Source organism: Lontra canadensis, unplaced genomic scaffold (assembly GCF_010015895.1).
Source record: "Lontra canadensis isolate GAN:19392208 unplaced genomic scaffold, GSC_riverotter_1.0 scaffold57, whole genome shotgun sequence".
NCBI classification, from domain to species: domain Eukaryota; kingdom Metazoa; phylum Chordata; class Mammalia; order Carnivora; family Mustelidae; genus Lontra; species Lontra canadensis.
Genome location: NW_022631051.1, coordinates 5,000,788 through 5,026,380, shown reverse-complemented (window position 1 = coordinate 5,026,380; position 25,593 = coordinate 5,000,788). Strand labels below are relative to the sequence as shown.

General features: G+C 44.3%; 1 protein-coding gene across 1 annotated transcript; it reads right to left on the bottom strand.

Annotated features, from left to right (window-relative positions):
* Positions 1 to 1,199: 1,199 nt before the first annotated feature.
* On the bottom strand, positions 1,200 to 25,232 carry RAB12 (RAB12, member RAS oncogene family). The gene is made up of 6 exons (XM_032875735.1): positions 24,797 to 25,232; positions 11,363 to 11,423; positions 4,480 to 4,618; positions 3,447 to 3,536; positions 2,729 to 2,833; positions 1,200 to 1,731 (listed from the first exon to the last, which is right to left on the bottom strand). The coding sequence occupies exons 1-6, from the start codon at positions 25,020 to 25,022 to the stop codon at positions 1,618 to 1,620; spliced, it is 735 nt and encodes a 244-aa protein (XP_032731626.1). The 5' UTR covers positions 25,023 to 25,232; the 3' UTR covers positions 1,200 to 1,617.
* Positions 25,233 to 25,593: the final 361 nt, after the last annotated feature.

Below are 25,593 nucleotides of genomic sequence, written 5' to 3'. Positions count from 1 at the left end.
TTCCACTTTGTCTATGAATTGGACTCGTCTAGGTCCCTCATATCATTGGAATCCTGTCATTCTGTGCCTGGCTTATTGCATTGAGCAGAATGTCCTCAAGGTTCGTCCATGTTGTGGTGTGGGGTGAGAATTTCCTTTAAGGTTGAACAATACTCTGCTCCATGTAGAGATCACTTAGGTTTTCCCACTGATCTGTTGATGACATGTGGTGTGTTTCCCCCTTCTGGCTGTTGTGAATAATGCTATGAACACTGGTCTATATGAGTTTGGGTCCCTGCCTTCTATTTTTATTTTGGTATGTACCTAGAGGTGGAATTTCTGGGTCATACTGTAGTTCTTCTACGTTTCACCTTTTGAGAAGCAGCCTGGCTGTTTTCCATAGTGGAGGATGCTGTATTTTTCTCATCTAAAATGCTCAAAAGATGTGAAGTTTTGGAAAATACTGTCAGATGTATAGTTTGTAATTACACAAAGGAATGTGGCCACTCAACTGTCATTCATAAATACAAAATTTTATTTGCACTTCATTAGTGTAGAAAGACCACAATGCTTTTCATATCACAACACTCAAGACACGCCAAGTTATTCAAATACATAATTACTTATTTACCTTGACTAAACAAAACAGTGCAGTTTAATAAAAGATATACCAAAGATAGAGTTCACAAATTCATTATCAGACCAAAAAAAAAAAAAAAAAAAAAAAAAAAAAAAAAAAAAAAAAAAAAAAGAACACAGTCTAGGCTTAATAGGAATAAGCTTCACCATAAAGGGGAGAAGTTTTATCATTACAAAGGTATAGAATGTTTAGGTAAATACATGTATGTTCTTTGATATAGTAAAATGTATCTCTTTAAAATTCCTTTAAACAGGATTTGTTTAGGACAGCAGCGTTGTTTTAAAATCTATAGTTTCAAAAACACTTCTTTCTTTATTGAATCTTTGTAGTTCTTAAAAGCACAGGGTATGTCCATTAGGAAACCATGAGAGAGATTCTGCGGCCTCAGGACCAAGTCAAACCCCTACTATCTAACTAGTAGTACTCTACCATAACATAACATTAATAAATACCCTTCAAAGACGGCTATGAATGGAGCTTTGCTTTGTGGCAGAAATACTCCCATACTTCAGAGATGCTACAGCTGGGGTAAATGTCTTGTAGATAAAGAAAAAGCACTTCTGATAGCTTTATTTTTTTCCCCAAAAGTCTTTAGTTTTACAAATTTTCTTTAAAACAGTAAGCAAAGCACCACTTTCTTTCTTCTTATCAGAATATCTTCTGTCCTCATAATATAATTAACGAGGACAATTATATTATTTATTTCAAGAAACATTATACCTTTCATTTCTCCCATTCTTCATATTAGAAGTACTATGTTTCCCAGTGTATGTACACTAGATGCTGGGATAATGAATGAAATATAATAATTTGGAGGGAAATATGTAATTTATAACCAAAACTTACCCAGGATTGCATATTTGCATATTTACAAGTTAGTGTATAGCTGTGACTTGGATTACAAAGTGCGAAAGGAAATTTTCAAAATGATTGTAGTGCAGAATAGAACATTCTCCCCTTTCCAGGAATCATTTCCACTTTGTCTCCAAAGTAGGAAATCAACAGCATCGAACGTGTGGTCTCGGTGGAGGCAGTTCTGGTGGGATCTCAGGTTCTGGTTGTAATGAGAGGATGCTATTGGATAACTCATTCCTTAAAATATCCAGAGGCATCTTAAGGATAAAGGGAAAAAGACAAATACATTTAACCCTGCAATGTATCTGGAAGCTCTGCAGATGACACGATTCTATATGAGCAAAGTATTTCTACTAAAGGTTTCTAATCATCATCATTTAATTAGATGTTCAGGTATAAAGCCAAAACAATGAGAACCAGGTTCAGGGTGTTCTCTGCCACACACAAACACTGGCCAGTCTCGATCATACCCTATGATTGAGGAAAGGAAACCAGATGGATTTCTCTCAACAACATATATTTTCACAGAACCTAGTAATAATGGAAATTTAATGCATTAATACAGGGGAAAAAATGGTTCTGCATTCTCAGGGGTATTACCATCACTACGGGAAGAAATAACTTCTCTTAGCAATTATATAAACAATCCTTTTATTAGAAGTTTCTGAATTGTTTGAATTAGCAGATTATATGTAGTAATAACATAAACGTAAGTTCTTATTAAAAAATCTCTGAATTTAAGCCTACAGATGCTTGAAGAAACTGTTCATCAAAGCTGTCCAGCAATTTTCCTGCAACTTAGTGTCATGGAAAGGCCTAGGCAAGGGAAGTGGGCCCCGCTGGGGAGCACAGCATGAAGGGCAAGGTAGGACCCAGGGGCTCCCTCCTGAGACACCTGCACACTCCAGGAGGTCCCCACTGCCTGTATCTTAATTCTTGTGGGAAAATGGGAAAAGAACAAAAGGAAATGTCAAATAAACATGGCACATTGTTATACCTGCTCCAGTCACTTCACCAAACCATCTTCAGGGCTCAGCACATCGACTGGACACCAACACTGGACTCGGTGGGGCCCCCCGCAGACGTGGCGGCTGCCACAACCGGAGGCCTCCAGCCAAGGCAACCACCTCACCTGGTTCTTCACCTCTGAGTAAGTTCCCTGTCTCCCTTTCTAAGTCAAACATTCTCAACCAAGACATTGTAAAGGGAACGACAGGTCTCACACGAGATAGCTACCTGGTATCATTATTTTACCTTTTTCAGAATGTCATCGACAAGCTTCAGAAATATCTCATCCACATTGAAGTTGTCCTTGGCACTTGCCTCACAGAACCGCATTCCGGTTATCTGCTGTGCGAACTAAGAACACAGGGTCATGATTTCTTTGGGGGGGTGGTGCCACGCAATGGAGCAGGTGGCCAGGGGGCCTGTAACCGGGACAACCACAGCGTTTGGGCTCCTGCCTGAAGGGAGGGGCGGGCCAGGTCTGCTGAGCCCCGTTTAGGCTCCAACAGAGTTCACGTGTGTGGCACCCCCGAGGTGGGTAAGTAGGCACACGGGGCAAACCCCACCAGGGTGAGTGAGGAACGTGGAACAAAATCCCTGAGGTGACGTGGGGACATTCAAGTTCCAGAGTTGTGATGCATCTGACATTTACAATGGGAATATCACTGATTCTCCACAGAAGGTTACAATACCCCAGGGCAAATCATGAAAGCAATTTTACGGCTTAAAAAACATTTCTCTATAGGAAATGGTGGGTTAGAGAATAATGCCATATATACTGATGTGGACACTACCCCCCTCCATTTTGAAACAATTTTTAAAACTTCCTGCTCCTTTAAGTCCAAAGGAGATGGACGTGATTGTATAATTATTTCATCATTTAAAAAAAATCTACTTAAGTCTCCCAACGGCAGACCGCACAGCAGTGTGGACAGTGATGTCCCCCTCTACTCCCCATTTCTCTCACCTTTTCACCTTGCTGCCTGGTGATTTCTCGGTCAGTTTCACAGTCCAACTTATTTCCAACTAAAAGAAGTTCTGCATCTTCTGAAGCATACTGTGGAATTTTAGAAGAAGCCTCATTTCAAAGGTGGGCACTGTCGCATCCTGACAGGTAACGTAAACCACTCTGCTGTTTGCCATCATTGTGTTTATCCACACCCCACATCCCCCCCACCCCGTCCTGTCCCTGGCAGGACTGACGTAGGTGGGGTCTGGGACAGTCCACACGGGGCTCACGGCTTTGGAGAGTGATGCAGTAACAGGTATTCTGAGCTTTGGAGCAGTAATTTCTAAGAATCTATCCTAAGCAAATGATTTACATCGCAGGCAAAGCCCTATACTTAAAATGACCATCAACTGAAGAAAGTCCAACGAAATAGATGGAGAATGAAATAAGTTAAGGTACATAAAAAGAATGCAGCCATTAAAAAAAAAAAATCACCCATACTTTGGAAGAAATTTCAAAGACACAGGAAAGCTGGCATGACAGAACATTCAGTGAACTAAGCAGGCTTTAAAACCACATGGAATATGGATTCAGTTTGATTTTTCAGAACGGCAAAAGTATACATTTTTAAATTTACTTCTGTGCTTGATTTTCCAAATTTTCTATCGTGACAAGATATTGATCTTATAATCAGGAAAAAAGTTAAGCTACATTTCTAAGTTAAAAAAAAAAAAGAGCCCCTGACCTTGGCCGAGTCACTCAAGGTCTCGGTCTTTGTCTCTGTGAGGAGTATGGGAGCAGAACAGCGCCCATCTAGTGAGGCTGCTGCGGCACAAGCATGGGAAGTACTCCAGAGTACTCGAGAAACAAGAGCACTTGTTCACAAAAAGGCAAAAGGCATAAAAAAAAGTATAAAAGGGGGCAGAGCGTTATATTTCAAGACCTCAGCAGATCCACAAACTGAGCACCTCAGGGGGCCTTGAGGCTTGAGGCCATGGCTTTTCGGTCTATGGGATTAATACAGGTTCTCACAGGAAAACGCAACACCTACCTTATCAATCATCTTCATCCATTTTGGCAAATCATCAAAAGTCTCCTTCTTCGTGATATCATATACTAGTATGATCCCCTTGGCACTTCTGTAATAAGCTGAGGTAATGCTGTTGAATCTCTCCTGACCTGCTGTGTCCCTATGAAACAGCAGCGACAGTCAGCTCCCACACAGTGACCAGAAGGAGCAGCTCCACCTTCCAACACGGATGCCCCGCCCCCTGCATGCTGCTTCTAGTCCCGTCCATGCATAAGCATCAGTATTGGTGGGGGGGTGAGAGGTAGTTTTTCTGAGTTAGTTACATTCAGACAAAAACAGTCCCAATTTCACTCAAACCAAGATTTTGAAAATAAGAAAACAATGTGAAAAATGATGAAAAGTGTAACCCCCTATACAAACTCTTTTTTTTAAAATAAACTTAACTCTGTGTTCCACGTGGGACTTGAACACACAACCCTGAGATCAAGAGTCACATGTTCTACCAACGGAGCCAGCCAGGTGCCACCCCCCCACCCCCAACTCTCTCTTAACCAACATCAATGGTTATATCTGACTTTGTTGAGAAGATGACCAAGAGTTGCTCGCTAAGGAAAAGTACTATAAAATCAGTCTTGTTACTGTCTTAATCCTTCTAAGATAAAAAAGGGGTCAAAGGGGGCAGGGAATAGGTTTTCAAATATGGTAAAGTTCATTATTGTCTGACTGCTACTTTAAAAGCCAGAAGTTGTATTTATTCTCTAGGCTGAAGTCAATCATTTCAACATGAAGAATGATGTAAGCTCACGAACAGTGTACAGCAGCTGGCTGAGACATTATTTTCTCCATCTAATAAGCCAAGAAACTGCCGAAAACCAACATGTATTTATGAATGAGCTCAATGGAGCAGGGCTTCTGATCTGGAGACAAATTTCTCTAAAGATAATGTAATTTAGCTCTTCCCAAAGACCTTGAACTCACAGCACACTCCCGGGGGGCATATGAGACCAGTGGGTCCTGCAGTAACACTGCCGGGGGCCAAGGCACTGAAAATAGGCTTCTTCACTGCAAGGCCATCCAAGGCCTCCCAAAATGACAGTGTGTGGGTTTCTGAGAGGTAGAAAGAGCAGCTTTTCCTAGATGCATCTGATCAAACACTACTTCCCTTGAGCTGTGCTTAGTGGGACTGTTTCCCTAACATAACCTTCCCTTCGGCAACCGTGTTGTAATCTACAGCTTTATTCACACTGGTCTTGCCCCCAAATTAATTCACATTAGTGATGGCATTGTTATGCCAAATACACAAAAAAGCTTGTTGGTAAATTCATTTTCACATAAAGCAAAGCCATTTGCTTTGTTCCAGAGGATATAAGAATCCCCGGCTGCCTCTGACCGGAAAGTCCAAGAGGGCCAAGGCTGGTCTGTTTCTGTCCACCAGGGTCCGGCAGGGTGCCTGGCCCGTAGCAGCTGTCAGTAAGCAGGTACTGAATGAAGTTTACATGTTCAAAATGGGGGAGTTGATGCCACTTCAAGGTAAAATAACTTAAAATGCCCCAAACCTGGAAAACTGAATAGGATAGATGGGACTGAATTCTTCAAGATTCCTAAAAAACCTTAAAGACCACACTAATGGGCACTGCACCTTCAAGGTTAGTAAGAAGGAACTGATCCAGGTACCATTTCATTTACACAAGGATCAATGATTAAAATTATTTCTGGAATCCTAGGGAGACAGGGGTATAATATATATATATTTAGGGGTGCCTGGGTGGCTCAGTCATTAAGCGTCTACCTTCGGCTCTGGTCATGATCCCAGGGTCCTGGAATCGAGCCCTGAATCAGGCTCCCTGCTTAGAGGGAAGCCTGCTTCTCCCTCTCCCACTCCCCCTGCTTGTGTTTCCTTTCTTGCTGTGTCTCTATCAAATAAATAAATAAAATCTTTAAAAAAAACCCAACAACTTATTTAGAAGGGGGAGGGGCAGAGGGAGAGGGCAACAGGGAATCTTAAGCAGGCTCCATGTCCAGTGTGAAGCTTGACGCTGGGCTCGATGCCAGAACCCTGAGATCATGATCTGAGCTAAAATCAAGAGTTGGATGCCTAAGCAACTGAGCCACCCAGGCACCCCCTATAATTAATACTTTTGAATCAATAAGGAATTAAATCTTTGAGAGCATGGTTTCCCAGTCTATCACAAGTTATGGTTTGATCAAATTAGGATCTGATCAAATATTTTTAATACTTTAAAAAATATGCTGTGCTGTTTGGATACTGTTAAGAAATAGTATCTCATTTCTTTAAAAAGTAAAAAAAAAAAACTATACCTTTTTCTACTTTGAAATTTTTGGTTAGCATAGTACTTTAACAATTTAATAGAATAAACCTTTATTCTAAGCAACTTTAATCTGGCTGTTTAGTGCAACTCAACTGACATTAATTTCTGCACACATTCAAAGAATCAGAATCTAGACACTGGGGGCTCAAACACAGTGAAATTAGAGGTAACGGGTTTTTGCTGTTGTTGTTTTTAAAAGATTTTATTTGACACAGAGAGAGAGATCACAAATAAGCAGAGAGGCAGGCAGAGAGAGAGGGGGAAGCAGGCTCCTTGCTGAGCAGAGCCCGGTGTTGGGATCGATTCTAGGACCCTGAGATCACAACTGGAGCTGAAAGCAGAGGCTTAACCCACTGAGCCGCCCAGGCGCCCTGAGGTAATGGTTTTATAATTTAATCATTTTTTTAAAAAAACATTTTATTTATTTGACACAGAGAGAGAGCCCAAGTAGGCAGAACAGCAGGCAGAGGGAGAGGAAGAAGCAGGTTCCTCACTGAGCTAGGAACCCAATTCGGAACTTGATCCCAGGACCCTGAATCCGAGCTGAAGGCAGCCGCTTAACCAAGTGAGCCACCCAGGTGCCCCTAATTTTAAAAGCTTTTATTTATTGTGGTAAGATGACCTGACATGAAACCTACTCTCCTTTAACTCCTTTATTTGTGTAAAATATTGTTATGTATAAGCATGAAGTTGTACAGCAGATTTTTAGAATAAAAAATAAATAATAAAAAAGCCAACAGTTGAATGATAGGGAGAATAAAGGGCATTTCTCATAAAGTTAAAAACACCTGTAGCCTGGGTGAGGCAGTCAGGAATCTCAGAAACATTAAGAAATTAGCGATCTCTGTTGGCTTTCATTCAGACACAAAGAGGGCAAACCTCAAAATGCAAAATCAGAGGCAATCATTCTAACACAAATAACTGAGCCAGTAAGTACAGTTTACAAAAACCCCAAGGAGGAACCATTAATCAATTTGCCACTCCCATTTAATGTCATTCCTTAAATTCCACCCATTTGTTTCCAGCTCTGAATGCTTGAGGTAGAAAAGCATCTTCCTTTGAGAGACTATCCTCTATTTCCAAAATATGTGGGTCATGCAAATTTTTGTTTTCTCTTCCTCTGAAGCTCTTTTGCTTAATTTATTTCCACTACTAAATTATCTGCTATCACATTTGGTCAAAGAACAGGGAAATGAAGTGCAGACACAGCTCATCGAGTACAGATTACAGATCTCCTATGCGCCAGTACCACAGAAGTCGCACGCACCTGAGTTCCTACTTCTCAAAAATTAGCTGCTAAGAAGACACCAATGCAGTGATCATACTTCTTTCTGTGAAGATGCAGAATCCTAGTATTTCCTCTTTATCTCCATAAACCTGAGTTTTCACTGTCCTGATAGAGGATTTCTCGAGATTTGCAGTGTACTAATGTCAGCTAAATTGTCATCTGCTGCTGTTGAAATATGTGGTGATTATTTCTCTCTCTGCTTTTTGGTGCAAACTGAAAAACTCCGGCAATTCTGTTTCCCCAGTTTTGTAATAAGACCATGCTTTGAAAACTTAGAGATTCTTACTTGTATTTAATACATCCATGTAAAGACGGAATTATTAATTTGCAGGGCAGGAATCAATTTCTGCACACGAAATGTCCCCACTTCTTCCAAGCAGAAAATGAAAAGCAAGCCTTGATGTTGACATAAGAAAGCTGGCTAAAACCAAAGCCCCCCACAGGGAAGATGGGCGTGCTGGACAGGTCGGAGGGGCCCTTATATGATGCATGTTAATTCCCTGTGTTTAATCTTCAGGATAGCATCTGAATGTCAATTCATGAAGCTGTCTTCTAGCTGACATGCACTGTTTTAGCTACACTTCCACAAAAAAGCACTTTTAAGCACAGAGATGAGAAAACGGTCCTTTTTTCTGGCCACAGATAATCAAGGGACTGAAAAATATGGCAATGATATAAAATGTTGCATAAAAGTGTGACAATGCCATCTGGAGCTTTCAGTATCTTAAACTTTTAGGAACCTCTGGTTAATATTTCCTCAGCTCGGCTATATCCAGAAATCATCAAGAAAAAAACTGCATTTCTTCTAATCAGATCTCTGTGAAAACCAACTGGGAATGTCCATGCACTAACATTCTAGAAAATCAGAGCACAGCTATTCTTAGCAGAGCAAGGGTACGGAGGCTCTTTGAAGAGCCCTCCTGGCCCCTCCTGGGTCATCAACTGCGACAGCAAAGTGGTGACAGCAGGCTCACAACAAAGCAGACTATGACAGCAATGGTGCGAGCGCGGCTTCTAACTCTGAAATGAGTCGTGTTTCTTTAAGCAGTGAGCCTCGACCCCCATACTTCCGTTCTATCTACTGCGTTAACAATAATGAAGGAAATGTTTAATCCTCTATACAAAATGCTTCAGATGACAACAATCTGGCTTTGAGTTTTGTGTGATTAACAAGTGGCGGGCATTTTGTGGATGTGTTATTCACTGCTGAAAATCCCTTTGGGAAAACGTACATCCTCCTCCCTCACTGAATCACTGGAATGTTCCTGGTGGAAAACGTGTAATCAACCTTTCCTTCTTTCTTTTCTTTTGATTTTATTTATTTGCAAGACAGACAGACAGACAGACAGAGTGAGAGAGCATGAGAAGGGAGGTCAGAGGAAGAAGCAGACTCCCTGTGGAGCTGGGAGCCTGATGTGTGACTCGATCCCAGGACTCTGGGATCATGACCTGAACTGAAGGCAGTCGCTTAACCAATGGAGCCACCCAGGTGCCCCGTAATCAACTTTTTAATACAGTCACTAAATCTCGATTTCTTTCCTCAGTTGTATTCTTCAGTAGAGTCAAGGAGAAGCAGAGCAGTTACGCTAGGGAATGCGTTTACTTCCCAGAGAAATAATGGTTTTCGGAGTGTCCTGTGCCTTTCCTGGAACTGTCCCAGCATGCTTTTCCCCACAGGTGGGAGTCACGGGTGAGGCCCTCTTAGAGCTATTCAGAGGCACTGTCCGGAGATTCCAGAAGTAGCCAATGTCATTGGCACAGACGGTCTTCGTGGGCTGAGTTCCAGGGAGCCACAGGACATTTGAACATACTTTTTATAGGTCAGATTACTACTGCCTGAGATGAAAACTGAAGTATGAATTCAGTAATTAAGGTACATCTGCTTAGCCAGGCCATGACGTCATCACCTAGACACTGCCGTCACTCATGAAGCAAGCTCCACAGACGGCCTAATATTAGCTCCATCACCCTCTGTTCAGTAATGCCCTTCAGACAGGATCTCATCCACAGGTGCTAGGCAGAGGTGAACCACCAGGACAGTCCTTTGAGAGATGGTCTTTACCTGAGAGAGCTTACAATCAGAAACAACAGCTCATGTGGAAGATACTTCGTTGTCCCTTCCAGAGCTTAAAAATGGGCAGCAATGTGACAAAGTTTGCGGACTTTCCAAAAAAAGGGCTACTAAAGTAAGAAATATCCATTTGTTTGGTCATTAAGTATTTAGGCAAGACTATTAATGTTTCATAACCAAACCAAAGCCCAAACCCCCACACTCCCACACCCAAATAGTCCTTATGGTGGGTCACACAGAGGCAGGGGACCAAACGAAGACATTACCTCAGACCCCTCCGGTGGGCAGCAGTGCCCACCCAGGGGCGCGGGCGGAGAATGAAGGCATGGCATTAACATTCAAGCATTAGGTGACCGATGATGCCACAGATGAGGAGCAAGGAACGCAGATGAAAGCAAACACACACATGGTGGACAAACACTCAGAGCTGAGGTGGACCTGCAGAGGAGTTAGTAGGCTGAGTACATGACAGCATATGTCACCAACACAGGGGCATCCTGGAGCCCCTCCACGGCACCACGCTGAAGCCAGCACCAGAGGGGCTCTGCGCCCCATGGGTGGGCTTCTAGGGCAGCCTGTGGGCTGCTGGGCGCCCAGAGCCCGTTCCTAGTGCCCCGCAGCTCCCCCACAGCGACCTTAGCTGCTCATCCGTGACGCTGCGAGAAGGGGCTTCTCTTGAGTGGCTCTGGATGCACTCCCAGTTGGCACAGGCGGGGCTCATGTCACGCGGTACGAGCCACACGGTCAGCGGGAGCATGCGTGTCCCACTGCGGTGCTCATACTGCGCCACCCCGGGCAGCCCCTGAACCATCTGTGGGTGGTCCGCCTTGAAACAGCACAGATCGGGTCGGCAACGAGCTGCAATTTTTCTTGCATACGCTCAAACAAAATCACTTTAAAAATGTGAAGACAAGCACTGGGGCAATCACCTTAGGGATGACAAATTGGCTATTAATACAAATGATTGGGAAAGAGGCATCGAGGCCCCAGTTAGCTATTATTAAAGTAACATTCTTTTTTCACCATTCCCCAGGTGCAAATGAAGGATGAAATAAGTAGTCTTTTCTAAATTTTCTCACTGTTCATTTTATTTAAAGATGAGCAAAGGAGAAGAAAAGTAGGAGAGGCAAGCCAGCTTGGACAGTTAATTTTATTAGACAGGCGTACAGACTGTGAAGACACATGGTGGTTACTGGGGGTGGATCCCCCACTTACCAGATCTGTAATCTGATTTTCTTTCCTCTTAGCTCTACAGTTTTGATTTTAAAGTCAACACCTGCAAACAAAACAAATGAAAGTGAAGCAAAAAATAAAGATGCAATTTTCCATAAAAAACAATCCTATTTGTACCTTTTGTATTCGTTATCAGTAAAACAAAAAACCTGATGTCACTAAATCCTAAAAGGAAAAGCAGAAGTCCACCAATGCCTGTGGCACCCAGTCTACGTACGCTTCCACAGGCAACTGAACGAATCAACCTATGCCATGTTTTACCCCGAGCTACCAATGTAGCATTTGCTAAACGTAGTATGATTTATCACTACTACAAGTTCAGCATAAAAGCCACTAAAAAAATGCATTTGGTAATTACATTAACAATTGAATGGTTTTTAAAGAATGATACATTGGGGGAAATTCTTACAGGAAATGGAGGAAACAACCTTGATTTCAAACAGCCTCAGTCTGAATTTAGAAATTATCTTACCAAATTCTGTAGCATTCACAACAAATTTAGTTAATATATAAACAGGACTTCATTACATTGTCAACAGCTGCAACAGGAATTACTTTTAAAAGACTTACTTATACAGGCTAACATACCCAATTTTAATTTTTATTCACAGGTGAGGCCCTCAGATTTTAACACTGAGCAAAACATCATGTATCACTCACTGTCCTTTTCTAATTAAGCCCTTAAAGCTTCAGGTAACTTTTTAAACCAAATTTTCATTTGTATATGTTACCTGATATGGGTCTCAGTTATAGAAAACTTGTAGATTTCTTTTTTTCTAATTTTTAATTTTTTAAAAAAGATTTTTATTTATTTGACAGAGATCACAAGTAGGCAGAGAGGCAGGCAGAGAGAGAGGGGGAAGCAGGCTCTCTACTGAGCAGAGAGCCCAATGTGGGGCTCGATCCTAGCACCCTGGGATCATGACCTGAGCCGAAGGCAGAGGTTTTAACCCACTGAGCCACCCAGGCGCCCTGAAAACTTGTAGATTTCAAAACAATGTTTTTTTACACCATTTTCGCAACTAAGAAAAACAAACCAAAGGGATGCCAGTGGAATCTGAGAGTTAGAAACACTCCCTCCAGGAACCACTTCCTGCCTGTTTCTTGGGATCCGGGGTCGCTGTGCGGCCAGGCCTCCAACGGGCAGGGGCCTGCCGCTGCCAGTGAGGGCTCAGCAGCCACCCAGCGGGTGAGGACCCCCTCCCGGGCTCTCCATCTCAGGGATCTGTTGCAGTGCTGCAAAGTCAGATGATGTTCTTGAGGTGAAGCGAAAGGCATGTGACTGACTTTTATAATTAGTAACACTGCAGATACCAATGCAATACAGAAAGACATGTTTACAACCCGGGGTTGGGGGGGGCAGCTCTCGGTCTGTACAATGAAGAGAAATGGCAGGAATATAAACTGTCACAAGAGAACAGAGCTAGGGAATATGTTTTAATTCTGAATCTCTTACACCAGCCATCATTTCAAATGTCACTGAGTGAAAGCTGGTTAGTTCCATTTCACTTTCAGTTCTGGAACCGATTTGCTCTTCAAACTCAAACGACACTCTAGACCAGCCTTGAAACAGGAAGCATGTTTGTGGACTACCAGTATCCTCAGAGTTCCTGAATGACTCAACCATAGGGAAGAACGTCACTTAAAGTGATATTCCTCTGCAAGGCACAAGAAACAGCCTGGAGATATTTGTTACGTTCTGATTTTAAACACACACAGCTTAAGGAAAAAACAGCCACTCCTGCTATTAGCTACAGTGAGGGCCTCATTGTGTTACTCTGTGATAGCAAACTACAAATCAAATTCATATTTTTGTCATGACCACTATTCTATTTTATTTTGTTTCCAGATACCTTGTGAGTTTTTTGGTTTTGTTTTTTTAAAGTTTCAGCTAAGGGGGCTGTAACTTCGGTAAAACTTGTTACAGAGGCTGCTACTTTGTTAAAAGGATTGGCAGATGTTACCTCTTTTGTGAGCTCTGCTTCAGGTCAGTTGAAAGAAACCCTGGAAACAGCCAGCACCAGTAATTTTTGTTTTGATTAGGCTGTTTTCTCTCAAGAATCACTCTCAGCCTGAATATGTCAGACACTCTTTTTCAACCTACTTGAACAACTTCGGCAACAATTTTACGAACAATCCTTTGTAACCACAAAGTCTAATGAATAAAAGTAAAAGCTAAGGCTGTCAGTGTTCAGAATCAGGAAATAAGCGGTAATGTTATCACCATGTGGCAGTAAGTACATTACTAATAGGAAAACAAAACGAATATGAACCGACAGTGAACAGGATTAAGAATCTGCTGAGCCAAGATGAAGACTGTCTAGTCTCAGTGAGATTAATGACAACTTCACTAACAACAGAAAAATAGCCCTTGGCTAAATCTAAAACCCCATAAAAGAAAAGAGCCCATTAAAAGAGCGCGCTCTCGAATGCCGTATCCTTTACCACATTTAACCACCATTCAGTAGCCTGTAACAACTGGAAACTTACTCCAGCTTATGGCTTTTAACAACTAAATGTTTCTAAAAACCATCTTACATGAAGAAAAAAAAATCTCTCAGCGTTGCCTATTTTAAGAATTTGCATGTCAGAGAAGTTATAATGATCCTTCATAGAAGGTAGTAAGTCTTCCACAGCCTCAAATATTCACCGACTCATTTCAGGAACGGTCAGCACAGAGCTGGCCTTAGAAGGAACTGCTAGAACCGATGTTTAGGAATAGGCAAGGGGCAAAAAGAGCGGCATCTCCATCTGTGGCCCTTGTTGAAAAAACCCTGTTTCCTACATGTAACCCCACGACCAGGGGAAGCCATCAGCCCTACCATCAGTTGATGGAGACAGTCCCTGCCCTCAAAGGGCTCAGTCATACTGACCTAAATCACCAGCCCATGCAGTTGGCAAAGAAGTGCCTTTCCTTGCTGTTCTCTCTTCTGAGAGTGCCTCCTTGTCTGTCCAGAAACCTTTTTGGTCCCAGGTGATTCCCCATCTGAACCCTTCTGCCTGCCCCCAAGTCCCAAGTGTGCACTCTGTTCTTGGACCTGAACTGTCCCATCCCTTTTTTGTTGTGTTGTGCCTCCTCAAGGACAGAGTCGTCTCTGACTCCCTGCAGTCTAGTATACAGCCTGGTACACACAACAGCAACTCTATCAATCTGATCAATGAAAGCCACGCCCTCTTCTCTACCAAATACTGGACACATAAGGAGAAAAGCTGACTCTTGGAAAGCTTAAGGAAATTCAGGACTGATCAGTACAAACAAAACAATACAACAAAACTCACACAAAACACCTTAGTAAAAAGGAAAGACAGATGTTCTGAGGGTCTGGTAACACAGACAGTCACCTAGAAACAAGAATGTTTCATTTCTCTTACAATTCCAATTGTTGATGGTAAGTCCTTAAAGGATGGGGCAGTCCTAATATGCTCATACTCTCCCTTCATGCCCTCATCACAGGGGATTATTATGGTAATAGTTGATTCAGTCACTTAGATGGGAAGTGGTCCACTAAGTGCATTACTCTAGCAATAGGAGATACCTTTAAGCTTACTAATGCTATGAAAGTCTTTGTAAAAATATTTTCATCAGAAAGGACACAATTCACAGAGCTATAATTCCTGTATCAATGGGCACAGATGGTTCTATCTGAGTCACCATGTCTTCTTGATCTTACTTTTCTTCAGCAACAATGATAGTGGACATCTGTCAGACCCTCTGTGCTGACACGGCATCCGTGGCGGCCCAATGAAGTGGGCATTATTATCCTCATTTAACAGAGGGAGACACCAGTGTGGAGAGAGGTCAAGGTGCTTTGCTTTAAGGTCATCTCACATGCTAGCTGAGTGGCAGGATCTAGATTCAAATTTATAACACTGCCCACAATGAAAACTTGTTATAACGAACGTCATATGCATGCATAAAAAGGCAAGGTGTGAAATGTTCTGCAAATGACCCAGAACCACCCTAACTGAACTGTAAAAGAACAAAGCTTAACTTTGCACTTGGCTTTCTTTGTATTTGTCTTTCATAAACCTTAGCAATAGCATAAAGAATTGGCATATTTACTGCTGATAAGATTTCTAAGTTCCCCTTCAGGCAAAACATTTCTAAAACATTACCATAGCTCTCTCTGCCAGGCCATAAGAAGTTACAAAAATGAAAATGGCAAAAATAAACAGAAGCCTCTTTCTTACATTCCTTTCCAGCAAAAAGCTAAACAAATAAAAGCAAAAATAACACCAGGATCCACACCTATGATGACAGCTGAATGGACTTCTCCCCTTTTACTTCTTTGCCCATCTCCTACAACCCCAAGATCTGAGTTTATTTTACTTAACACTTTCAAGGGGTTGAAATATTTCACAGACTTTGAAATTAAATTTGTCTCCATTCCAACAGTGGTTATGTTACTGCCACTTTAAAATAACGATCCTAAGTTTACACAGTGGCTTTTCTTCCAGGGATACAGATTTTATAAGGCGTCATCCAATTTCGGACATGATATTTCTACTAAGGGAGAGGATTTCCGGCGTCTTCATGGAGTCGAGAGTGGGAAAATAAATTAAGAAAGGAGTCAAAGTCACATAGAGAGAGGTAAATTTAACATCGGAAAACAAGTCACTGGCACATGGGGCCAGTCTTCTGCCCAAATACCACTTATCAGAGGAGACTACAACCTAAGTCCCCAGAGAAAAGCACCATGTAAAGAAAAAAAGGATTCAATGACGATTCAATGCAAGAGAAACCAAGTGCTACGACTGTAAAATACCCAGCAGAAGGTACTATTATTAAAATAGAAAAATGATGGTATGACATTAAAAATGCTCACCGGGCCAAGGACATGAAGACTCTATCCTATCAGTAAGAGGTGCCTCTTTCATTCCAAGTTGGACACGCCAGCGTCTCCCTGTCCCTGACACACGCAGCGCAAAGAGGGAGCTGTGCACTTGACTGGACCAACAAAGGGGTACCACGAAGTGCATGAGGCAGGGATGATCTGAGGGGATCGATGTCAAAGGAGAGGCAGGGAGGGAGGTGAGTGTGTGCGCCCCACAGAGCCCGTCAGAACAGGCAGGCGGCTGCATTTTCACGAAGCATATACACGTAGGAAAGACCTTCACAGGAGGGAGTTTGTTCCCTTCCTAATAAAAGTATTAAGAACTCTTCTATGTTGTTTACTGCGCCTTGGTACTATTCTAAGGGTTTTATGTTCATTAATTCACTGCAGTATATCCTCCTAACAATTTTATGAGGCAGGTATTATTGTCCCCATTCTACAGATGAAAACACTGATGTCAGAGGGGCTAGGAGCAGCCCAGTCACCAAGCAGGTAAGTATTAAGGGCACTGATTTGAACCTGGTGGATGGCTCCAACCTACACTCCTCCCACCTCACTGTGCAGGCTCACAGGCGGGACAGCTGGAAGGTATAAACATATCTTTAGATTATATTAGTTTTGAATCGTTAGGGAAATATTTTTAAAAAGAAGAGTGAGACTTGCTGGCTGCCTTGGACAACAGTTCCCGCACCAGCAAGGCTTCCTCTGCTCCCTGGTTACAGACAGACCCCTCTGAAAAGGCAAAGTTAACTCGCCTTTGGTCTTAACAGGAAGAGAATATAGAGGGAGGGGAGGAGAATCTGGGGAAAAAACCCCAAGCCCCAGAAGATCAATAGTGGATCAGTAATATTTTCGTGGTATGCACAAAACATTAACTTGACTATTACTCATATTGGGTCCATAAAAATGAAGACTGTCAAATGCATTTTGCACTTCACCTGGGTCATGTGTTTACATTTATTTCTTAAAGATCTGTTTATTTATTTTAGAGAGAGAGCATGTGTAGGAAGCAGGCAGGGGCAGAGGGAGAAGGAGAGAACCTTAAACAGGCTCCATACAAAGCACGGAGCCCCACACGGGGCTGGATCCCAAAACCCCGAGATCATGACGTGAGCCAAAACCAAGAATCAGATGCTCAACAGACTGAGCCACCCAGATACCCCTACATTTTGATTTTCGCATTCACCTATATATTTCAGTATGTCTCTCTAAAGGATAAAGATTCATTTGTAGAGTGTTTCAGAGGTTTTGCATCTATGGCATAAATTAGGAGAAGGGAATATAACCGACCCTTATAATGACCTCTTTCAGGCCAGGTACCCAAGATATTACACTCCCATTTATTCCTGTACCAGGAGGTAAGAAAAGCTTGTAAGTCCTCCTTATTTCTTTCCATGAATGAGGAAACTGAACTTAAGTTGCTCACTTAAAGACACACGACTGCTCGTGCGAGAGGGGCCTCCCACCCGGGACCCTGCATCCACCTCTCAGACCCACTCCTTCCACCTATCACACCGAGGGGGCTGGGGACGGAGGGGCCTCTCTAGAAGGAGTAGTGGCCAAGGAGAAGGTGGAGTAGTTTTCTTTAGAAGTTGAAAATTCAAAGTGAAAGACGGTAGGTGTGATTCGTTAACAGTCACCCAGGCCCGAGGTTCTGGTGCAGGGTTCTGAGGAGGGAGAGAAGGCATTTGCACACCCCTTCACCTGGGGCCTGGCTCAGCCTCAGGGGGTCCTGAATCCTAAAGGAAAGTGGGAAAATGAGAATTTTATTCATCAGCTACTTCTACCACACGCCTGCCTGAGGTGGAGTTGTGGGCTATTGTTCAGTTTGCAAACTAAGAAGACATTATCACGTAAGCCCCGAAACCAAACAGTGGTGACCGCCAGATTTTGGGGTGGAGGGTGGGGAGGAGAGGGAGGAGAGGGGAGGAGAGGGAGGAGAAGAAAATATTCTATTTTCCATGGAATATAGTGTTCTGTTAAGCCGGTGCTGTGTTTTCTGGTTTCAACGGATAAGGAGTTTCTGAAAAACAAAATCACATTCAATCAAGGGCACTATTTTTTAGGTCTGTAGTTTTGGTTTTTCAAATGTCAAAGCTGTACAAAGGACAAAAGGAGAATAATCAATTTCTTCCTCTGTTCAAGTACAGCAACATGGCATTTTATCTCTTTCCCAACGTTTTATTGTGGCTGCTGCCACGACTCTGTCTCTTGCCCTTCTAAAAAGGACAAGCCGGGTAAGGAGGCACTAGCTTTGTGCCCTACAAAATGGCTAGCGGAGCGGCGTCTCACATAAATAAATACAACAGCCTCTCTGCTAATACCCACTGACTGACTACATTACACAAAGCTACATTTACTTTACACATCCCAACAGATGCTTAATTAGAACAATGTATCTGGCACTCAAGGCTGGAGAATAGTTTGGACTTAACAGTTCTCAGAGGAGCCTGCTCTGCCTTCCGAAGCCAGTTCTAAGATCTGCTAGCAGACGGCTCCTGGCCACTCCACACGGCTAGAGGGAGAGAGGCAATCTCTAAGAATCTCGATCTCTAGCATGCATAATGAAACCTTTCTTCTTCCGTGTGGCACAGGGAGAGAAAGGCTGAATGCACTCAAGTCAGGCCTTTAAATAGATTTTTATTCAACTTCAACAACCAGACGGCAACCAAATTTCCATACTTTCTTTGAAAGCGAACTATTCCACAAGAAGGGACACACTCAGCACAAGCGTCTCCGTTTGCACCCAGTTCATTAAGTAAATCAAGCTAATGACAATGCATAGCATCTGCTGGTATAAAAACGAAATGTTAACCACCCGCATCTGTTCCTTTCACACTCACATCTCCCTGAGTCATCGTGTTACATCATTTTGGCAGGGCAGTGAGGCAGCACTGAAGAGGCTCTCGGTCTTGGGCTCTCGGGGTGGGAATTCTGGACCACGCTCCCTAATTCTCTTTTAAGTGAAAACACTTAGGCAGATCAGCCACGGCCTGGAAGACTGTGGAAGACTGCATAAGAGCAAACAGGAACAAAATAAAATACACGATTTAGAATTTCAATCCAGTAGTAGATGCTCATTCTGGGTTTTCCGGCAAAAAAGTCTGATCTGTTTCCAGAATGAAGCACAAGTAGTCAGCTTCCCCTGACGGCGGTTTCACTGCTTTGAGGTAAAGCTGACCAGACCCTCGTGGGCTGCATTTCACTCAGCGCGTCCCCTAACACTCGAGGCCAGAACCACAGAAAGCCGTTTCCGCAGGGGCTTAGCGTTCACCTGTTTCCTGCTAAAATACTCTCCCCTACCTGTACCACTAAGTTTCCTGCCCATGAAGCAGGGTCCCCAGCACACCTTCGGCTTAACTCCGGACTCTGACAGAAGCACCATTACCTGCGAGCAGCTACTCCTGGGGCCAGCCGCGGCGGGGGTGGGGGTGGGGTGTGTGTGTGTGTGTCTGTCTGTCTACCGCACTGCTGCACAGCGAGGAAAACGCAGAGTGCTAAGGTCCTTGCAACTACAGTCAGAGAACTTTTTAATTCTGATAGTATGTCTCTCCTAATTTTTTGGGGGTCTACTTCACCTTTTTTCCTTATTCCTTTATTTTTTGAAAAGTTGGTAGCAGCAGAGTTTCAAAAATGTCTTTAGTTGGCAAAATAAAACAACTGGCAATCCCAGGCTTCCACTGCCCTGGGGATACATAACCGCCCAGGAAAATTGGAATTCTGGTCTAGACTGCCTTACTCCTACTTTTCCTCTATTCATTCATATAAAATTTTGGAAAATTTTAATAAATATGTAAAACGCTAAAGATGTCTGAATGTCTGAATAGTTAGGTAAGAAATCTAATCCTTAGGGCATATTTTAAAATCCAGAATGCAAGTGATGAGTGATGATAGCGGCTGAGTTAAAGAAAGTTAATTTCAGTGATACCACAGGTCAACGATCTTGCTATCTTCACAGGGCCTGCAGCGGGACCAGATTCCATTAAGTCTTGAAGGACTCTGTGATGTCTGATTTCGAGTCACGGAATTTTCACAGAGCAAAGTAACTTTAAACCTCAGAGTAAGCTAAGGAACAAACAGAAAGAACTCACTTATAGTCCTGGTCCTGACCAGCTATGCCACAGAGGGTAAGGTGCTTACCTCTCTGAAACTTTACTTCCTCATCTATAAAATGGGAATAAATTCCAGGATGGCTGTGAGGATCAGACAGTGTCCCTTTTGCTGGGATATAGTAAGTGCTCAATAAACAGTAGCTACTGAGAATAGAATGTTATATTTTGTATGCAGAGACAAGGAAAGTCACAAGCTAGTTAGTGACAGAGCCTTAAATCAAAAGCCCAGGCTCCTCATTCTTACTCCAGTGTTTTTTTCTAGAATGCAACGCCGCTGGTGCAGGGGTGAAGGTGGGTGCTACCTGGTAAAACCATTTTAATTCAAACAAAGTTAACAGCTAGCTTCCAACAAGTACTCAGAAATAAAACAAAGGCCAAGAAATACAAAATTTTAATGGGTTTTCTTGCATGTCAGATAGTTGTAGATTTCTACAACAGAAACAGAACTAATTTGCTTTCACTTCCTAAACTTCAAAACAGTGCTCCTCTATTTTTTTTTTTTTTATTTAAGTAATCTGTACACCCAATGTGGGGCTCAAACTTAGGACCCTGAGAGCAAGAGTCACACAGCTGTCTTCCAACTGAGCCAGCCAGGCACGCCTGCCTTGTACTTTTTAAAGGACCTGTCAAATTATGCTAGTTCTATCGGGCTAATTCAATTCTGTGGATACAACATCCCACTTGGAAATAATACTCCACCGAGGCAATTTCATTAAACAGGTCAATTACTAAATAGACTTTCAAAAGTTTTTACTTAAATATTTTAAGTAAATATAGTCTTTTTAGCCTTTCATGGCCTGGTGGATTTTGTGTGTGTTTTAAACCAAATGAACTTCGGATTTGATAAACAATACAAAAAAAACAACAAAAACCAACATTTTGCTCATCTTACAAATCAAGCTCTCTCTCTCAAAGCCCTTGGGATTTCCACTCCAATCTTTTACACAAAGTTCAAGTGAATCTGAGTCTCTGTAACGAGGCACTTATTGGAGGCACTCTCCTCTCTGAGCTAGATGAGGCCATCACTTGAGTGAGCCCCCGGGGTGGGCGGGTGGGCGCATGCTCAGAGACTTCCCTGCCATGGTGTGGGGCCCGGGGTCTCTTCCAGACTCTGTTGTCATGAGCAGCACACATCTGCAAGCCAGACAGGGAAAGTTCACTGTGGAAGAGAATCTTCCTCTATGTGGATCCAACCTTGCTACTAAAACTCGGAAAACTGCCTCAGAAGGACAACTGGCCATGAGCTAAACTGCTCAGCCGGGAGGCATTCAGGTGCGGTGACCACAATTCACCACACCCAACGCTACATTTAAATAGCATTTTTCTAAAGGAACTTGGGGAATGAATTCATCTTTACAGCATCCAGACAACAAACCCTCTTCCTGCTGCCCATATCAGAAGGGGCTTCCACTGCGTTCCTCGAATCTTCTGCACATGTCTCCATCACCGCTCTTACCAACATGGGTCATCCTGTTCCCCACAGGCTCTGAGACACTTCTGGAGACCACGTCCCCTTTAGCAGTGGATCTCCAGTCAGTAGCATAGTACCTCACGCCCAGTAGATGCTCCGTAAATGATCTGATTGCAAAAAGGAACAAAAAACTCAGAGGCAGAGACTGAAGAGGGGGCTAGTTGGCATTCTTGAAGTATCTTCGTACTCCGGATTAGACCAGAGGTTATCAACTTTCTCTGAACTTCCACAATTAATCAACAGTTAGCGAGCCATGAACTGTAGGCTAGGTTTGGAAGAAACAAAAATGAGCAAGACAAAAACCCAACCACATAAGGAACCCCACAATGGTAGCAGCGTGGGAGATATGTGAAATGTATATATTTATGTTTGCCAGGAGGAAGAGAACCAAAATGCCTGGTCTCCTTGCCTCCTGTTTCTTCATCTTTCCCAAATAAATATCCTATACAATCTTGCCAAATTAAGTTTCACTGTCTCCATGCCAATGCTATATTCAGAGGCCTTTCCAGCTCCAGTTGCTATGGGATAAGGTCCATGCTCCTTAGCATGGCAGTCAAGGTCCTGAAGCCTTATTCCTAAAGTCTACTAATGAGTCTTTCCCAGAATGTGGCTGTGAGACTGTGATTTATACGAGGAAATATATTTGGCCTTTGTCCACGTTCCTGTCAGAGCTCCTAGAACCCGTGGAATTTTCTAGAGAGCAAATTATAAAGGTGTCTTTTGGTATGTTAATGAGGTGACTTTTGGAATGCCCCCCAGGTCACTAAAAGATGGGGGCTGGTCAGCAGAACCAACTAAGTGATTAGAGGGTCTGAATTTTTGATCCCCACCCCAAGGACGGTAAAGGAGATGGAGACTGAGCCCAATCATGAGTGGCTAGTGATTTAACCATGCCTATGTAATGAAGTCTCCATAAAACCCAAAAGGGCGGGTTCAGAGCTTGAGGGCTGGGGAACACATGGTATATGGGGAGAGAGTCATCCCCAGGGACCACCAAAACACTTCCTGCATCACCTCCTTTTACAATTAACTGGTAATCTACAAAGGAGAAGGTTTCTCTGAGTTCTGTGAGCTGCTCCAGCAAATTAATCAGACCTAAGGAGGTGGTTGTGGGAACCTCTGATATCTATGGCTGGGTCAGAAGTACAAGTGAAAGCCTGTACTTGCAGTTGGCTGTGAAGGGGGCAGGGGTGGGGTGGCGGGGGTGGTTTTGCACCACTGACTGCTTAGCCCGCTCAGAAAACCCTTCTTCACCTCTTCTCTTTCCCACTCTAAAGCACATCTCTGCCCATCTCCTATCCACACCCCCACCCCTCCAACCTCTCATTTATCCACCTATCAGTGCCTGGGCTGATTTCTCTTTATCACACAGTCCAGTCATATTATCCCTCATTTTTATATATTTTGAAGTATGCAGCCATCAAACACTGTTACTTCTACTAAATTGCCTTTACCTCTATTTACAGCAGGTACTAAAATAACAATGTAAACCTCATTTGATCGTTCAGTAACTCCCTATCCTCTTTATGGTCCAAGATTGGATATTTAAAATAGGTACAGTAATGCTACTCAGTTTTAATATCATGGTCCCAGGGGTTATCATTTTAAAAACAAAGGGTACGGAGAGCCCAAGCATTTCCCAAATAGTCCATTCTAAAAAAGGACCAAGGGAAACACTTCTCAAAGGCGAAACAAAAAAGTACGAAATTTGGGGGTTTAATTTTCCAATTAGACATTGAAAATGTAGTACTGTTTTGGTACATTTAAAAACCATTCTTCCCCAAATTGTACTGCCTTGGCTACCACTGGTTACAACGCCAAGTATGTGGACAGGAACACGGAAGATACGTTTAATTCTGTACTTCAAATTTAAATACTACTCAACGTTTCTTGGACTTCCTTGCGGGAGATCCTTTACTGCCTATCACTGAAGGTGACTGCCCTTTCCTTTTAAGTATTAGCTCATCTATGTGGTTCCCCTAGGTTTGACAGCTTTAACGGGTTTTCCATTGGAAAAAACTACTACCCATACCAACCCGAAAAACCTCCACACCAAGTCTCCTAAATCTGACTTCATTAAAAAACTTCCCCTCTGCAGTTTCCATTTTAGATGCTGCGGGTGAAATACTTTCTGACCTGGAGTTAACCGTATTTACTTCACTGCTGCACCTCACCCACTTAGGTGATTTTGGAAGACTCCTCCCCATTTCAGCAAGTCCCAGGGTTATTTGAGGTCACCGACAAGTACAGCTGAAGTCCCTCTGACCCGCACTGACAGTTAAAACGAGAAACTTAGTGTAGTTTTAGTCTTAATATTCTCCATAGAGCCTCCGCAGGGAATTTCAAACTTCATTATTTCGGCGCACTGGAAAAGTGAGTTCAAAATTAGCAAATAAGCCCTGGTTCTCACAAGGCGAGCCTAAGCACCGGAATTCGCTATAGATGACCCACTTTGGCCATTTCGCCAGGCGCAGAGCTTCAACTTCACTACGCTGCCCGCCTGCTTCCCACCTCGCAGCACCTTTTTTCTTCGGTGAGTAATGGAAGGGCCAGGAGTTTCCGTGCAGAGATTCTCACACTGTCCCTGAAAACTGAACGGGACCAATGCATCACCCTGGTCTCATGACCGGCCCTTGGAGGGTGCGAGAGGGGACGCTGGTTCAAGAACCAGCTCGGATCAGGACGTGGGAGGGGTGTGAGGGGTTTGCGCCGTGGGAGGATGCACGGCCCGGAGGCCCCAAGGACAAGTCTGCGTGGAGACTACCACGAAAATCTCGGTCTGGCTTTACGAAGAGGATCGAGGGACTTCCATTTGGAGCCGCCCCTCCCCCTAAATTTCACCGAGGCCCATCCACCAAATACAAGGCCACCCAGCTAGAGGGGGAGAGGCTCACAGACGCAAAGAAAACGCGGCCGGTAGGGCGCTGGGCACCGCGGAAGAGCAGCGCTGGCGACGGAGGGGCCCAGCCGGGGTCCGGCCCAGCCCCGGAGCCCTTACCCACGGTGGACTTGCAGGCCTCGCAGAAGGTATCGTCGGTGAAGCGCTCCATCAGGCTGGTCTTGCCCACGCCGCGGGAGCCGATGATGATGACCTGCAGCTTGAAGTCGGCCGGCCTGGGGGGCTGCTTCCTCCGGCGAGCCTGGCCGCCCGACAGCGCCGGGGAGCCCGCGCCCAGGCCGCCGCCGCCCCCGGCCCGCCTCTGCAGCGCGGCGCCCGGATCCATGCACGCATACGGCTCCCGCTCGGCCCGCCGCCCGCCGCCGCCCGCTCCCGGGCCGCGCGCCCCGGGCCCCGGCGCCCCCTCGGCCTCCGCCGCGCGCCGGGGGTCGGCCCCGGGCTGGGTGTCCGTCCGCTCGAGTGGCCCAGGCGGCCCGTGGGCTCCGCGCTGCAGCTGCGCCGCCGGCCGGCTCCCCGCGCCCGCGTCCACACCACCACCGCCGCCGCCTCCGCCGCCGCTGCCGCCGCCGCCGGGAGAGGAGGAAGGGAAGCAGCTACTCCGCAGCAGCGGCAGCAGCATCCCGGACGAGGAGGGGCAGGAAGCGCAGGCGCGGGGCGGGCGGGGCGGGGCGGGGCCGCAGGACCTGCGCGGGGCGGGCGGCCCGTCGCTCGCGCGTCCCCTGTCGGCGGGAGGACCGCTCGCCTAGCGCTGCTCGTTCACCCTGGCCGGCTTCGCTTTGCGTGCTTCTAGTCCTTGCTCTCCCATACTCTGCTGCTCCGTTTCCGATGCCCTCTCTTCCCTGTCTTTTCTTTCTGTCGGCTCTTGTAACTTCTCTTTCTTCTTCATCCTTCCCCCT

Bases quoted from the DNA above. Each gene is read 5' to 3' on its own strand.
- RAB12 (XM_032875735.1), bottom strand. From the start codon at position 25,022: ATGGATCCGGGCGCCGCGCTGCAGAGGCGGGCCGGGGGCGGCGGCGGC. The intron at 11,424-24,796 runs GTAAGGGCTCCG...TTTTGTTTGCAG, and splicing joins GGCCTGCAAGTCCACCGTGG to GTGTTGACTTTAAAATCAAA. The intron at 2,834-3,446 runs GTGAGAGAAATG...CTGTGTTCTTAG, and splicing joins CCAGGCAGCAAGGTGAAAAG to TTCGCACAGCAGATAACCGG.